General features: G+C 45.0%; 1 protein-coding gene across 1 annotated transcript; it reads right to left on the minus strand.

Moving 5' to 3' along the window:
• Nucleotides 1–6,877: 6,877 nt before the first annotated feature.
• Nucleotides 6,878–15,732, minus strand: LOC309713117 (uncharacterized protein). Its single transcript, XM_082544488.1, has 4 exons — nt 15,296–15,732; nt 9,068–9,210; nt 8,201–8,365; nt 6,878–8,126 (listed from the first exon to the last, which is right to left on the minus strand). The coding sequence occupies exons 2-4, from the start codon at nt 9,122–9,124 to the stop codon at nt 8,037–8,039; spliced, it is 312 nt and encodes a 103-aa protein (XP_082400614.1). The 5' UTR covers nt 9,125–9,210; nt 15,296–15,732; the 3' UTR covers nt 6,878–8,036.
• Nucleotides 15,733–17,271: the final 1,539 nt, after the last annotated feature.

Genomic DNA, 17,271 nt, shown 5'->3' on the forward strand with positions numbered 1-17,271 from the left:
GTCATTTTCCCTCAGTGTGTGTGTGTGTGTGTGTGTGTGTGTGTGGTTACTTATATTCTGCCTCTCTTTTTTAATCTCTTCCACTTCTCTAGCGCTCTTGCTCTCTTACCCTTGTGCCTTTTTAAAATCATTTTCCTTCTCCCTCTAATTCTTTGTCATTGTCTCTGTCTTGTAGAAGTGGGTCAAACATGAAAGCAATGTTAGATCTTGAGTTGGAACCAGAGCTGGAACCAAACCTGGAGGGATGTTCGAGAGAAGTGCGGAAAAGCAGGAAAAAAGTCAATTTCCTGCTTTAATCGTTGATACCAGCAACCCCCTCCCTTTTCTTTCCTTTTTCTTTTTTAAAGATGCAATCTTAACTTGGGACTTGGGGAAAAAAAAGCAAACCAAAAAAAAAAAAGCATCTTAATACTTCTACTGAAATCTCAGATACAGACCCTTTTAAAGATAAAGCGGCTTGGTCATCCAGCACAGGATGATGATTAAACTCCCAGGGTCTTGACATGGACACCACTGCCTGCAAGCTGTGTTTGCTTTTTCCACACTTTTAACAAGGTTACAAAACAAACACTTGGGTGATTTTGTGTCCCAGCTATTTGCACACCAGGGTACACTTTAAGTGCAGCAGTTCAACACCACAGTGCTGCTGCTTGTGTGAGAAAAAACCTGCTCCCATCAACAGAAAACGGAAAATGTATGAGTGTAATATGCATGCATACTAATGTATGCTTTGTGCAATCAGTACAAGTGGCAATGAGGAAATGGTTTGTTTTCTTTATGGTGGAACCGCAGACGTATTATTTTGCTTCGAGCTCTTCCAGTATTTTGTGCAGTGATCAAAGAAAAACATGCATTATTACAGCAATAGTAATTCTCACTTAATTGTATCCTAAATGACAAGCTGAACATTTCCTTCAAGATGGCGATATGGTCCTATTGTTCAGCTTGAATTTGTGAACGCTCCATCAGTCTGTCACTAAATATGAAAATCATCATTAACAGTAAGTATCTATCTATCCAGTGATGTGTGCAGTGAGAGAGAGCAGGGGGTAACTGTTTGTACTTATGCTCCAAGTGCCTCAGCCCAAGACTAATGTCTATAAACAGATTCTGGATAAGAAAAAAAAAACACGAAATCTTTAAGCAAAGGACAAGATTTTTGGTACTTTATGGTTTCCATTTGTAGTTTTTGTAGTTCCATTTGCCAGTTAAATTTGAACATGCTCTGATTGCATTCATGTAATCATTCAAGTTTATAGCAAAACAAGGACCGTGTTCGCCAGAATGCTATTTCAAATCTTTCAGCTAATATAGACCAGCAGATGAAACTGAGGCATTTACCATGTACCAGGACTGGGGATTTAGGAAGGTAACTTACGACTTCATCCTGCATTTTTTACAGCTGGTGGTTCAAAACTCACCAGGGTACCTTGCTATAGTAACTTATCTAAGCTCCTCCAGGGCATGTTGTGTTGGAGAATATGTGCACAAATGAATATGCTACTGAGCAGTTCTCCAAAAAAGAGAACCCCATGGTCTTCATGCATGGGTAACAGGACTGAACTTTTACCTATAAGAAATCCAGATTTTAAGAAGGACATAATTAAGTTAATTCCTAGCTTCTTTCATGTTGACTGCAAGCAATGGGATGCAACTGGGCAAATACATTTATATGCTGACCCTCTAAGAAAATAAGCTGTCTTAGCTAGCTTAGTTTTTAAGATCTGCAGCAAAAGGATCAGACCATCTTGTTTCTTAATGTTAGAGCTGTGATAGTGATTGATAGGTATATTAACTTGCACAGGCTGCATTTTTATTGGCTTTCCCTCCTGTTTTCAAGGCATTTATGTATATAAGGCTTTTACAGTCTTACTGCCTGGCACGATAAGCATTTTCCTATCACACACTGCTCCTTTGGCTGCAGTACTACTGTGACTTTGAGGATGTATTTAGGTTAGGGAAGAAACGATATTCTGTGTGTGTTGAATTTGTGTCACAGGACCCAGATTCACTGACTGACTGATTGTGTACCCCACTTGTTTGTCCTCTGCTCAGTCCAGCTACATGTCTGTTTAGTGCAATTGTGTTGGACTGCTGATCTTTTTGGCGAGAATTCAAAAATTCTATAAGTTATTACAGTTCAAATACTACAATATTCCACATTTCATTAATGGCTGTATGTCAAATTATGGTTGAATTTCAACACCAGCCACCAGCTAGTTATCTTAACATAATGAAAAGTTATATTGAAAACATCGGCAAAACCACACCAGGTTTAAATTTGAGTAGCATAGCTTTGGCAGAGCTGCACTGTGTCCAGTCTTTATTTTGTTTAGATTCCTCCCAAAATGTTTTCTCTGACCACTTGCAGCTGTGCTCTGTAATGATTTGATTCCAACATGTACGTCAAGCTTGTGCAGAGTACACACATTGACTTGTATCAGAATGACCAGACCTTCATGTTCACCTTCTAATTTCAGGAGTCTCATGGTTTGAGAATGTGTAGCTTCCCTGCTTAAAGTGAAACCAGCTGGAAGTGAATGATCACTGCTGTTTGAAGTATTCCATTCAACGTGGGAGCAATAAATATATATTTTTTATCTCATATTCCATAATCTTCAACAGCATGAAAACTAAAAGAAAAGGGAATACGTTTCCTGAGATACTGTCAACTTGTTGACCCGTACACGCAAAGTAGTAAGGTCTTTCACAATACATTGTTTACCAATTTTACAAATTGCTTGAAAGTTTAGAACAATAATTCAGAGACAGACCACAGGATGAGATGGGAAATAGGAGCTTAAAATATTTGTTAGTCCACACATTAGTTTAGCAGTCACCGAAACATGACAATCAATAAATAGACTCCCACTTTTGTAATTTTTCCGTCAATGAAGCAGCACAGTAATAAAACAGAATATATTGCATTCATTAAGAGTTGACATGTAATGAGGGTCCCAATCTAAGAGCAGCTCCTATAATTAGTTTGGTCTAAAAAGCTAAAGTGAAGTCTGGTCTGTTCTGTCTGTTATGCCCCAAAAAAATTCAGTTTCTGATTTTCTCTACTGGCTGAGTGAGGCCAAAAGATAGTTTACTCAAAACTGTGGAAGTGGAGTCATGCTAAGTCAGGAGTCAGGAGATCAGGTAGACGGGGGCCAGACGTTAGAGCCTGAAGGTTAAAGGTCACAAGGAGGAAATGCCAGCTATTAAATAGCCCGAGCAGGGGCAAGTTAATGACACCCAATGTCTGTTGTGGACAAAATTTATTGAATAACCTAGGTCTGAAGTTGTGGGATTTGTTATCTCATTTGGTTTCATTCCGTTTAAGTTCTCACTTTATTCTTTTCCCCCCTTATCAGAGAACTCTAGGTCATTTGTTACTTTAATGAACTGCCTAATCTTGAATCTGTCTAAACCTACTGAACTGGCTCCAAGTAGGAAACCAGTAAGGATCTGTGATTTGCTAAAGAATGTTTCTCTCTCTCTCCGTGTGTGTGTTTCAGTTCTTTCTACTCTGGATGGCAGGTGCCTGCTTAGGCTCCTCAAAAGCTGCAGTGTCTTCCTCTGACCTTTTACTTTCTGCTCTGATGTCTGACCTTCCTCCACCTCATCCCTTGCTAGCAGTAAGACTGACCCCCGTTCCACACTGAGTAAAATTCTTTCTACCTCATCCTGCCATCTGCTTTATGGAGTATAGACACTGGTTGAAAATGTGAGGTAGGAAGTGCTGCTGTCCGGGAAACAAAGGACACCGAGTAGAAGTTTTGTTTTGGAAGTTTTTGGTAACATTACTGTGCATTTTTGAAACTGTACTAAATCAAAGTCAAGACTCTCAGATTGAAGAAACAATTTGAGTTTAATTGAATGACTTTATAAATATAGCATCCTGGTTGTAATTACCTGGTTTTAAACAAGTCCTTATTTTAAAACTACCAGCAAAAACAGTTAAAATTACAATTTTGGCTTCAGTATTTTACTGTGGGGGAAGTTGAACCAAGCTGTCCTTGTCTGCAGTTAATGTTCTACACACAATAGGAGTCTGTAATGTTTTAGTTCATGAATCATTTTGTTGGGGATTTTGGAGGTTAATGGGGCACATTAACCATTTTTGTTTACAAAAAAGTTTTTTAAAAAAAAATGGTTAAAGTGCCCCACTTCAATAAAACCATCAAAGATGACTCCTAGCACTTCTAGTGATGTCAGCTATAAGTCAAGATATATCGTCTGTCCTGTTTGATACAACAAAACTGCAGTCAATATTATAATACAACAGGAAATGAGCTATTCTCTTTGTGGCTGGTTTGCATTTTTTATTACAGTGGCAGTCTAAATTCACTGATATAAAACAGTTGTGGTTTCTTAGCATCAGATTCAACATACTTGATCATACTTATTTTAAAAGGACATCTGTAGCAGTTAAAGGTCTTAACTTGGTTATTCTAAGTCATTTTACTTCAGTGAGGCAAGAGCTGGAATGAATTTCCCATAAAACATCGTGCCCTCCCTTTGACACATCTTAATATCAAGGTCCTCTGATTTCAGAGTGTCACACCTATTCCTCATTATGTGTTAAATTGAACCCAGATATAAGCACTCTCTGGGAATGCCAGTAAGTCCACTCCTTTATGTCCTCTGACACTGGGTGTAGAAAGTAATTTAATATAGTGTTACATCCCCACATGAAAGCTAGGCGAAGAGGGTGGGGGACAGTAACAGTTTGATCCGGGTTGAAATGAAAAGAACGCCAGGAAGAGGTATTTAACACAAAATATATTTTTATTATAATCAATTAACTCAATATTCATATAAACAGTAACAACAAAAAGAGACAGCAACGCTGCTTTAATGATAAATCAGACAGGCCAACCCAAAGAGATGGTGACCACTTCAACAAAGAAAAATATAAGGCTTCAACAGAAAAAGACAGCAACGTCGCTATTAGCAATAACTAGGCAGGCCAAACAAAATAATGGAGGCCACAGACACTTAGGGAAAACCACTGCTCAGTTAAGAGCTACTCACAAAGAGCCACACATGGTGGGACTGGTCACACGCAGCAGGCCTTTTCCACACCTAGACCAGTATCACACACTGACCAGCACAGAGGAAAACCACCAGAAACCTCTCCCCACTGCTCCTACCACTCCACACTGTAGGCAGGCCACTCACACACCTGGCACTCAACACAGCAACACCAGAGAACACCACCCTCCCACATCCAGCCCATCCCCAGCTTATATAACCTCAGAGAGGTGATTGCTGACTGGGCCCAGGTGGTAAATGAGGCTGATGAGCAGCAGCTGTGCCCTGGGGAGAGAAAAGAGCAAGAGAGAGACAGAGGGGTGGAGCAAGAAAAGAGGCGGAGAAAAACACCACAAGGGCTTCGGAGCGTGATGTCACGGGGGTGGGCGTGGAAAGGATTTTGGCCCGATTCACCATTTTGGGGGTCTAAGCTAGGAGCGATAGCATAGCCATGGTTCGTACTTGCTGTGTGCTCGGCTGCAATGTTCGATCTTACGACCGGCACGGGAATAAGGTTGGATTGTCTTTTTATGCTTTCCCAACCTGGAAGCAACGTGAAGGAGCTCATGTATCGGATGTTACCAAACGAAGGCGTCTAGCCTGGATAGCAGCCGTGAGACGAGCTGATATCAAGTTCTGTTATGTCTCCAGATATCAGCTGGTGTGCTCACAACATTTTCATTCCGGTAAGTTCTAAATATGTTCTTATCACACTTTATAGCTGAATAATATTACCGTTGATGGTCTCGGAAGTTATAGAAATTGCGATCAAACATCGAATGGAGTGACTTTGCAGACATATGTGCTATGTAACGATTCGCTAATTGTTTCGCACAACTGTAGGGAAGCCTGCCTATGAAATGGATCAAACATACCATTCTGGGCTCTTGTGTTGCAGTCTTGTGCGTTCCTCAATAGCTTCTGCCTGTTCTTCAGTTACTTTAGCTGTGTTTATGTACTTTACGCAGTGCAGTTGTAGCTCGGTAAGGCCAAGGGACTGTGCACCTGTGCTGTGCAAACACGCCAGAGACAGTGGTAATGTGGATGACTGTACAGTGTGTGATGTGTAGTATTTCTCCAATCCAGACAAACACACTGCTTTGTGTTTTTGAAGTGTGTCTAACACTGGTGACAACTCCTCAAACGTAGCAGAGGGAATCTTTCTTTTTGAAGGATGGCTTCTTCTGCCTTTCACCACAGACGGTCCGTTTATATTTTCATCAAGAGGGAGGACACTGATTGATAATCGGGCAAATTATTAACGCCAATGTGTTAATTTGCATCTACTATACAATTATGGGCACATAATATGATAACGATATTTTAACAGTTCAATGATAAAGATTTAACATTAATTATGGTGGGGGGTGGAAAATGGCTATGTCACTCGATGCACTCCAGCTGACTTACCTTGGTATGAATGACGACGTACTCAGATTTTGGCGGCTTGAAAATAGCCAAATCTTGCACCCAGCCATTTGTAAATTGGATATGCGCCTCCAGTGACTTGTAATTACGAAACTGGTTCGCAGTGTAAGCACTTACTCCACAAACAAGATAGGTGAAGATATCGGGGTAGGACAGTGGCGGTAAGTCGTCTGGGTCTTTACTCCACTGCCGTATGTCGTATGGGTCCAGATTTGCGATGCACTCTATTTTTTTCAAATACCGCTGCTTCGCCTCTGGACGCAATCGATCTCTATACCGTCCGTTTTCTTTCGAGCTGCTTTTAAGCATGTTTCTTGTCGTAGTCGCCGTTCCAATACAGTGTATTTGTTTGGATCGTAGACCCCGAAAATGGAGCTGCGCTTCCACAATGCATTGCGGCGTGACGTCAACTCCGAAGCCCTATCAGGAGGCCCAGCTACACTGAGAAAAATAAAGGTGCCAACTGGAACCAAAAGTGGTTCTTTAGAGTGATGCCATAGAGCACAGGTGTCAAACTCTGGCCCGCAGCCTAATTATATTTGGCCCGCGAAGCCATACCAAATTATTATTAGAGCTGGCCTACTGGTATTATACAGCTAATATATATATTGTTTAGTATTAAGCTTTGCTTGTTCCATATTCAGTTTTTCAGCAAAACTTGTTTGAGTCCATAAGAAAAGATTCATTCTTATATCTGGAGGAAGATTTTTTTTTTAATAAATATTAACGTTAGCCCGCGACTTTGTTCCAGTTTTGAATTTTGGCCCACTGTGTATTTGAGTTTGACACCCCTGCCATAGAGGAACCTTTTTTGGTGCCACAAAGAACCTTTCAAACAATGGTTCTTTGAAGAACCATTTCTTTCAGTGGTTCATTGAAGAACCATTAAAGGTGCCCCAAAGAACCAACAAGAAATGGTTCTTTGGGGCACCTTTAATGGTTTTTCAAAGGACCTTTTTAAAAATGGTTCTTTAAAGAACCTTTTTTGAGTGGTTCTTTAAAAAACCATTTTAAATCTTTCAAAATAAAATGCATCATAAATTGAATTTGAGCAGGGTAAAATAAATACGAGCACAGCATAGACATATATTAATGGTTTGTCATTTTGTAGTTACCAAAAGACAAAAAGGCATTTTAACCCTCAGCACAACATCACTACTAATACATGTCACATATTAGTGTTTTAAACAGTAATAATTAAATATATTTGCTATACTATAAATAAATATAAATACTATAGCTACAGATAACACAACAAATAATACATGTATTGTTTAATTAATAAAACATCAGAAAGTGATAAAACACATTAGAAATAGCAATAGCTTCATAACAGACCAATAAATCAACACATTTTCATCAGCAGATGTTTGCATGTTCAGTAAAAACATTTCAACAAGTTTATGATTAAAATGATCAATGAACTTCAGCCTTACGCTATGTAATGGACGTTTCATGTTGTACTCATTGTCCTTTGTTAGTCCAGTTTAGGACAATGTCTCTGATGTATGTATCATATCAAATATATGTCATATCAAAACAAGCCCACACCTGCAGTTGTTTCAGTTTTTCACTGGTGTTTCCTGTCAGCTGGTCAACCTCACATCCATATCAGCCAACCAAACGACAAGTTCCTCCCTTTGTGCTTCAAACCCCTCCCACTCTGAGACAAGGAGCTGAAAGAGAGAGAAAAGAGTCAATTATAAAGAAGAGAGAAAAGTGAAACCCTCAGAAGGTCTGACTCGCATACCTGCAGTTGACCTGTGATGGACTCCAGTTTGGCGTTCACGTCATCCCTCGTCGATGCCAACAGCCGAGTCTGCAGGGTGCCCTGAAAGAGCTGAGTTAATGTTCGACTCCTCCTGGTCAGGCTCTCCAGCTGGATGAGCAGAGGTCTCCCCTCTCGCCGCCGCCTCTGAACACAGAAACACAAATTGCATCTGAAGCAGGAGGAGCAGATTTTTTTTTGCTATTCTTTTCTAAATCCAGGCTTGATCACGTGGAGGTATTTGGAAAACTTTTTTGGCCAGTGGACGACTGTTGTCTTGCAGAAAGTCAAATCAAACATATGCGATACACAATCAATTCACAAGAACACATTATAAAAAATAAATCCAGTTCTTGCCTGATTTCAAGTGAAATCTGCATCAAATCAGGGTGACAGAAGTAAAACAAGTGCACAAAGCCTCACTTTGTACAAGCCTGCTATTACAGTTCTCCTCTATGCAGACGACTTTCCTGTTTTCAAGGCACAACTTGGATCTGCTGTACGAATCTTATGGATACACACTAAATGAAACAATAGTGTGCATGACTCCAGATTCTGATCCCTCATCCTAATATGGTCCCAACATAGCAACAGCAATAAAGCAAATGTTGAGGCGTCAAAATACAAAGTCCATAAACCAATGGCTGACATGGGTTTTATCATAAGGGTGATAAATATACAGATTTCAGTCTGTCTTAGAGATTTGATGTTCATTTACCTGCAGATGCACTATACGTGCCTGCTCCATGGTTTTTCACAACATTTTGCACATCACTATTTAATACAGGAAGTAGGTGAACTAAAACAAGTCATCTTTCTTTGTGAGAGGACCATATTAATGAAACAAACCTCAATGACATCATAGGGATCCCTAAAGATGCTCCTGCTGCTTCTCTTCCTCCTCATCCTAAGCTTCCTTCTCCTTGTCCTCGCCTTCCATCCAATTGTAATTCAACCTAATTGTGTTTCTCCTCTTCCTCATTTTGTTGGAGCTGTGAACACAATGTGAATCTGGATTAATTTGTGCAAACAAGAAAAATCTACAGCTTTTTGGTCAGAGGTGCTCTTGTGATTTAAGCCGGGTAGAGTAGATTTATGTGTTGATGCTACCTGCTTCAGCTCTGGCTGCTGAGTGATATTTACACCCTGGCTGGATTACAAACTTTAACCATGTGCTGAACTTTGGCCCAGCGTTGATACCTCTTGTTAGTATAACGACCTCTTCTTAGCTTGTATGTATGATGTATGATGGTGGATAAATGAAATATACAAAAAATTAACTATATTACAAAAGAACATCTATCTTGGAAACATCAAATGACCGGAGCATAACTTGTCAACTAGTCCGAAACTAAGTTATGCAGGAACAGTCAAAGACACACCTTCTCATGTCACATTTCTATTCATTTCTATATAATTCGATTAGACAATAAAGAGTTATCTAATCTAATTATTCATTCAAAACTCTTATGCATAGCTGTATTTTATACAGCTCATACAGAATTCAAAGTACAGGTTCATGTGAGTATTTAGTGTACGGCTCAGATCTACAGAATTTCAGAGTTTCTAGAGCAGACACAGAGCTCACGCCACAACAGACTTCAGGCGCCATTTCAGTGACTTTAACAATATTGTAACATTCACAAGAACCAGACGGTTGGGTCTCAGTTTGTCCGTTTATTCGGCACATAAGCAAGCGGGTTGCTAACTCCGGGGAGAGCGCCCTCGTACAGCTCCTCTCTCCAGCCTGGCACACACACACAAAAACAACCAGGTCCCCCCTCCCCTTCCTGTACCACAACCAAACATGAATCTTAAAGGAACAACAACAGTGTGCAGAGATCACCAACATGTCACTGTACAATAACACTTAACCATCGTTACACTGCCCCCCCAGCAATAAGTTCCTCGTCCCCGAGGGAACGACACAGTCTCTGAGGCGGGGTGGTAGCCTACGTTCCCTCCTTGACCTCCTGAGCCCCTGAGGTGGACGCGGAGCTTCGGGGCTTTGGGGTGGAGAGTCCGAGGGAGGGGAACGCAGCCCCGGTCGGGGGTCCCTCTGAGCAGGGTCACGGACACTCTGTACACGTCCCTCTGGAAAGGAGGGGAGGGACTGCCCTCTGTAGGGGGCCATCCGGTCTCTGTGCAGCGCTACTATCCTCCCCCTAGGAGGCAACTGCACCCTGTAAACAACCTCCCCTACTCGCTCTAGGACGCTGCAAGGCCCCACCCAGCTGCTATCCAGTTTAGGACACCGTCCCTTCTTCCTCTTTGGGCTGTAGACCCACACCAGCTCCCCAGCATGGAAGTGCCTCCCCTTAGTGGTGATGTCGTAATTCCTCTTTTGGCGCAGGCCTGCCTTCGCCAGCTGCTCTCGGGCGTAGGAATGTGCAGAATCCAGCCGGTCCTGCAGCTTCCTTGCGTAGTCCCGGCCCGGTGGTGCCTCTGGCGCGTCCGGGGGCTTCCCAAAAGCCAACTCTGCAGGAGTTCTCAGCTCTCTCCCTAACATGAGCAGGGCAGGCGTACATTGGGTGGAGTCCTGTACTGCCGACCTGTAGGCCATGAGGGTAAGGGGAAGATGGTAATCCCAGTCCCGTTGGTGTTCTGAGGTAAGGATGGCTAGCTGCTGGGCCAGCGTCCTGTTAAACCTTTCCACCAGCCCATCGCTTTGGGGGTGAAGTGGGGTGGTGCGGGTCTTCTTAATCCCAAGGCGTCCACACATGGCAGCAAATACCTTGGACTCAAAGTTACGCCCCTGGTCACTGTGGAGGGTCTCTGCTGTTCCAAAGCGGCTGAACATCCCCTCCACTAATACATCAGCGACAGTCTCAGCCTCCTGATCTGGGATGGCGTATGCTTCCGGCCACTTGGTAAAATAGTCCATTGCCACAAGAACATAGCGGTTTCCTCTGTCTGTGCGAGGAAATGGGCCCATGACGTCCACAGCTACTCGCTCCATTGGGGCTCCTGCTGGTTGCTGCTGAAGCTGAGCCCGGGACTGGTCCTGTGGCCCTTTGTGTGAGGAACATGCATCACAGCTGCGGCAAAAGTCCTCCACGTCCCTCCGCTGTTGACCCCAGTAATAGCCCTGGCGGAGGCGGCGGAGAGTCTTGGAGACCCCAAAGTGGCCGGAGCCAGTGCTCCCATGGCAGGCTTCCAGCACAGCTGACCTCAGCGACCTTGGCACCACAACCTGCCACCTCTCCTCCCCCGTGGCAGGATCCTTCCAGGCACGCTCCAACACCCCCTCCTTCAGCCTGAGAGCTGCAAACTTGGCCCATAGCCCCCTGGTACAGATGGAAAACCCAGTGACCTCATCCCAAAGGGGTTGCTCCCCCTTCTCCAGCCACTGCAGGACCGGCAGCAGGTCCGTGTCTTGTTCCTGCCGTGCCCTCCACTCCGCTGCATCCACCACCAGAAGAGCCCTGCAGGCGAGCTGTGCTGCTCCGTCTATTGTCGTGAGTTCCCGCTCTATTTCCTCTCGCTTCTCACAGTAACGGCAGCCAGCTGCAGCACATGGGCGGCGAGAGAGGGCGTCTGCGTTAGAATGGTGCGTCCCTGCTCTGTGCTCCACAGTGAAATTGAAGGCTTGGAGCTCCTCCAGCCAGCGAGCCACCTGTCCCTCTGGCTCCCTGAAAGACATCAGCCACTGAAGGGCAGCATGATCAGTTCTGATAACAAATGCTGTGCCGCACAGGTAGTACTTAAAGTGTCTCACCCCCGCCACCACAGCCAACAGCTCTCGTCGTGTGACACAGTAGCGCCGCTCACTCCTGTTCAGGACCCGGCTGAAGTACGCCACCACCTTCTCCCCTTCCGGCCCAACCTGCGACAACACCGCTCCCAGCCCCACATTACTTGCGTCAGTGTCCAGGACAAAAGGCAGGGCGGGGTCAGGGGGGGCAAGGACTGGGGACTCTGTCAGCGATCTGCGGAGGGTGTCGAACGCCTGCTGACAGTCCCGGGTCCAGATGAAGTCACGGTCCTTCTGCAGCAGGTGGAAGAGTGGTGCGGCTATGGAGGAAAAGCCCTTCACAAACCTCCTGTAATAAGACGCCAGTCCTAGGAAGCTTTTGAGCTGTTTCTGGTCTGCTGGTGTGGGCCACTCGGTAATGGTGTGAATTTTTTCCTCCAACGTGCTGATGCCCTCACGACCCAGCTTGTGGCCCAGAAACTCCACCTCCCTCCTCATGAAGTGGCACTTGTCGGGGTGCAGCTTCAGGCCTGCAGCCGCCACCCTCTCCAACACTTGTCTCAGGGCATCCAGGGCAGCATCAAAGGAGCTCCCGTGCACTAGAAGGTCATCCAGGTAAACCAGACACCGTTGCCGTGGGACGCCAGCCAGCACACTGTCCATAAGCCTCTCGAAGGTCGCAGGAGCGTTGCAAAGACCAAAGCTCAGGACTTTGAACTGCCATAGTCCCCTGTTAGTGCAGAAGGCTGTCTTCGGTCTGGATTCCGGGGACAGTGGCACCTGCCAGTAGCCACTCCGCAGGTCCAGGGTGGAGAACCAGGAGGACCCGGCTACTAAGTCGAGAGACTCATCAATCCTGGGAAGGGGGTAAGAGTCCTTCTTCGTCACTTTGTTGAGTGGTCTGTAGTCCACACAGAAACGCATCCTAGGACTTTTTTTCTTAGGCACCATCACCACCGCGGAGGCCCACGGGCTATCAGATGGCTCTATGATGCCCGCCTTCATCATTTCACACAACTCTCTGTCCGCAGCCTCCTGATGAGCCAGGGGCAGGCGGCGTGGGCGCACTTTAATAGGCTGGGCATCCCCGGTCTCAATGACGTGCTCTACCAAGTGTGTCAAGCCAACATCACTTTCTTTCAGGGCAAAAATGTCACTAAACTCTTTTAGTACCTGCCATAGACTCTCTTGCTGCTGTGGAGTCAGCCCCTCACAGTTCTTTGACCAGATACTCCTCACTGCTAAGAGCCTCTCCTCCTCCTCCGCTTGCTGTTCTGCTGGCGGGTCTGCAGGGGTCTCTGCGGTGGAGGTGGACGCCGCGGCAGATGCTGTGCAGACCGGGGGAGGAATAAGCGGCACCTTCTTCCCATCAGGGATTACGAGGAAGCCTTTGCCTAAGTCCAGTACACCGCCAATGGCTCATAAAAAATCCAGCCCAAGGATGCAGGCGTCCTGCACGTCAGCCACCCAGGCAGCATAAGACACACCGAGGTCCCCCACCTTGAACTGGAACACTCCCCTCCCTCTCATTGGGGCCAGATCACCGGTCACAGTCTTAAGTTGCACATTAGTCGGTTGCACAGCAGCTCCGGTTGGGACAATATCGGGTCGGACCAGCGTTGCATTGGACCCCGTGTCCAGCAGGGCCGTACAGGACACCCCCGCGATCGTCACTGGAACATGGCAAAAGCCGCCAACCTGGGTCCATCCCACAGCGATGGCCGCACCGGGTGGAGGTGGTGGTGGCGTGGGGATGTCGTTCTCCCAGGCCCGTGTACTCCCGCCTACACGGGCCCGTGGGCGTTTCCCTGAGCCGCTGCAAGCTTGGGGCACTGCCTGATGAGGTGTCCGGGTTGTCCACATCCCCAGCAGCTCTGTGGTCGGCGGTGTGGGCCAGCCCGAGGGGAAGGCGACTGCAGCGAAGCCGCCTGCACCAAACTGCACAAGCCCGCTGGCGTCTCCATCTGTTCCACAGGTGCTGACACAGCCCTCACCACGTGTGCGTCATCAGCGCCCCCAGAGGATCCTGCAAGCATCTCCCTCTCCAACGCTAGCTCCAGGGCTGCACTGAGTGTGGCCGGCCGAGCAAGCTGAGTTTGCATGCGGAGCTCTTTAGGGCTCAGGGCCTGCAGGAACTGGTCCCGAGCTAACTCCGCTTGCACTGATGGTGGCATGCTGTCATACGCCCTCCGGCAAAGGCACTCGATTTCATGGGCCAAAATGTGGAGGGGCTCGCCTGGCAATCTGCGTCTGTTGTGGAACTCCGACCTCAGCAGCACTGGTTGGTTATACTGCCCGAAGCGCCTCTGAAGTGCTCCGACCAGAGCATTATAATCTCCCCTCTGCTCCTCGGTCAGCAGCAGCAGGCATGCAGCTGCATCCTCACACAGGCACAAAGCCAATTGGAGAGCTTTATGTTCCTCAGACCAGCCAGCTGCGACAGCTAACAGCTCGAACTGTGCGATAAACACTTCCCATGGCGTCTTGCCGCTGAACTTAGGCGTTTTTATATTCGCTGCAGCTTGCTGGGCGCCGCCATGTTTGTTTACATCACGTGACGGCGCACCAAGCGAGGTCGACTCCTTCCCGCCGGAATCGCGGCCGCTGTGCGAACAGTTCCCGAGCCGAGTCAAACCTGGAGAAAATCCAGCCTCGGCAGACAGCCGCAGCGCCGTTTCCCTCACTCCATGGGCGGGCGAGCGCGGACGAACGTCCCTCTCCTCCGTCTCCTTCTTAATTTTGCCCGGCAACATCCTCGTCTCGTAACGGCAAGCGTCGCCAGCAACAGGGTGTCGGGCGTTCTGGGGTTCTTTTTTCTTTCTTCACTTCTGACACCAATGTAACATTCACAAGAACCAGACGGTTGGGTCTCAGTTTGTCCGTTTATTCGGCACATAAGCAAGCGGGTTGCTAACTCCGGGGAGAGCGCCCTCGTACAGCTCCTCTCTCCAGCCTGGCACACACACACACAAAAACAACCAGGTCCCCCCTCCCCTTCCTGTACCACAACCAAACATGAATCTTAAAGGAACAACAACAGTGTGCAGAGATCACCAACATGTCACTGTACAATAACACTTAACCATCGTTACAATATATTAAATTTTAATTTCGGTCTAGCTGACATTAAGTTATGTACGCAGCACGCAATTGAACCACATATTTTAGAAGCCAAAGGTTCAAATTAGCTGGGAGCACCTTCACCTAATTATAACAGTGGTTTTGTTAGGAAAACAGTTTCTGTATACCAGATACTAAATTGCGCTGACCTCAACGGCTAACTTATCTAGCTAATCGCTACTGTTAGCACAACATTAACAGCAAGCTACAATGACGAGTAACAAAAACAAAACAGTAATAAGGTTTTAATGAAAATGTTTTACCTTTTCTAACAGTCCCAGAATCCACAGCTTCAAAGTCCAGCAGGTACTGAAGACTGTTATCCATTTCGCTGTCACTGTCCGTGAGTTTTTTTTCCCCAAAAGGTCAAGGCCCGCCGCTCGCACACTCTGTCTGCGCATGCGCATCCCAACGACTGACCCCCTCCGTCCGCTCCCGGGAGGTTATAGTATGACGTGTTCTGACGTCACTCTCCCTGTCATTTATTTGGCTCGAAACACATATTAACAAATTGCTCAGTGATGAACAACTACTCAGATCATTTACCTAAGCTGTGCTTTGTCAAAACGAAGTGTGTGTTCATTACACTGACATTCTGTTCTGCAATTGTTATTTACTTGTATTTTATAATTTGACTTTACATACTGCTGGGTGGTTTGTAAAGTTTACAATAACTAGTATTATCATTATGCTATATTTTCAAAAATATATAATAATCTCAAAAATAATGCCTTGGAGTAGAAAATAGTAATGCTTTATTAAAATTTAAAACTAAAGTACAGTATTTGAATGTGTGTATTGTGTCTACTGTTTGTTAACTCACCATATTTATAATGTGTTTGTGGGGTTAGGGGTGTGTGTGTGTGTGGGGGGGGGGGGTTAGGGTCTTTAGGCTTTGGCCCCCACCCCTGCCACCAGTATATTTTTAAGCAAATATTTCTAACTTTTATTTGAATATTCAGTTTCCTACCATCTTCTCTTAAAGGGTAATTGCCAGGTAATCCGCCCTCCCCCTTCCCACACACATGCACGCAAAGAAAACACACAGTATAATTCACAGCCTCGTTATAGTGAGTAAATACTTATGCCATTTACACCATCAAACTTAGATTGCTAAGGATGAAGAACCTTTTGTTCTTTAAAGAACCATTTGTAATAGCTGAAGAACCATCCACAAAATAAAAAGGTTCTTTGACGTATGATGGTTCTTTAAAGAACCATGAAGACATCTGAAGAACCATTTAAGAACCATAATTTTTCTGAATGTAGGGTCGTAACACATAGTTTACTTTAGTTACGTTTTTCAAACAATTTTAAAGTTTTAACACAAATGATGAAGATGTGATTGATCACAGGGTTTTACAGAAATTTAGAATAAACATTTTAGAGATTGTAGCTGTTTTTTTATACATGATCTTCCATTTTCAGAGACTCAAAAGTAATTTGACAAATTACTCGCCTCACCTGATTGACAACTCCCCTCATTATTTAGTGATAAATAAAGTGTTAAAGTTTGAATGTATGGTAGCTGTTCACTGGAACTGTCAATATGTCCAAAGACACGCAAGTTTTGATGAAAGTGAAGAAAGTGATAGCAATCTGGTGACAGCAACAGAAATCTGGTTCCTTATGTTACATTGAAAAGAAGGAATGCACTTTGTAGCTCAGAAGCACCAGAAGGCTTAGAGGAGCACAGAAGGAAGCTAAAGTAGGTGATCACAGAATTCTGTCCACAAATTCATTCAAGTCCAGGAAAATTACTTGGGACAGTGCTTCAAAGTTCAAATAGATTGTGACCCAAAGTAACCCAAGAGTTTCTCAAAGCAAAGGAATTGTATATTCTTCAATGGCCAAGTCAGTCACCTGATCTCAGTGCAACAGAGCATAGTTTTCAGTTACTCAAGACAAAGCTGAAGGTAGAGAGACCCACAAACTAGTAGAAAGTGAAGGTGGCTGTAGTGAAAGTCTGGCAGAGATTTTCGTGGCAGCAAACCAGTGATGTCAACTGGTTCTTGACCTCAGGCAGTCACTGACAGCAAACGATTTTTATCCAAGTATTAAAAACAATCCTTGTATTTAAAGTCATGCTAGTTTGTAGGGGGTATCTCAGAGATGGAAAAATAACATTCAATATAAGACTGATGGGATGTAAATACGATGGACAATGAAGGAAATGGAAAGCACTCCGAAGTGGCACCAAGAAAACAACACAACAAGAAATGTGCATGGAATAGATGGA

This window comes from Aulonocara stuartgranti (genome assembly GCF_965226115.1).
Source record: "Aulonocara stuartgranti genome assembly, chromosome: 8".
Lineage (NCBI taxonomy): Eukaryota > Metazoa > Chordata > Actinopteri > Cichliformes > Cichlidae > Aulonocara > Aulonocara stuartgranti.

What these genes read in the sequence shown, in the direction of transcription:
- LOC309713117 (XM_082544488.1), bottom strand. Translation starts at nt 9,124, where the DNA reads ATGAGGAGGAAGAGAAGCAGCAGGAGCATCTTTAGGGATCCCTATGAT. An exon ending in ATCCCTATGATGTCATTGAG is followed by an intron (nt 8,366 to 9,067) that starts GTTTGTTTCATT and finishes TTCTGTGTTCAG; the next exon opens with AGGCGGCGGCGAGAGGGGAG. An exon ending in CCATCACAGGTCAACTGCAG is followed by an intron (nt 8,127 to 8,200) that starts GTATGCGAGTCA and finishes TCTCTCTTTCAG; the next exon opens with CTCCTTGTCTCAGAGTGGGA.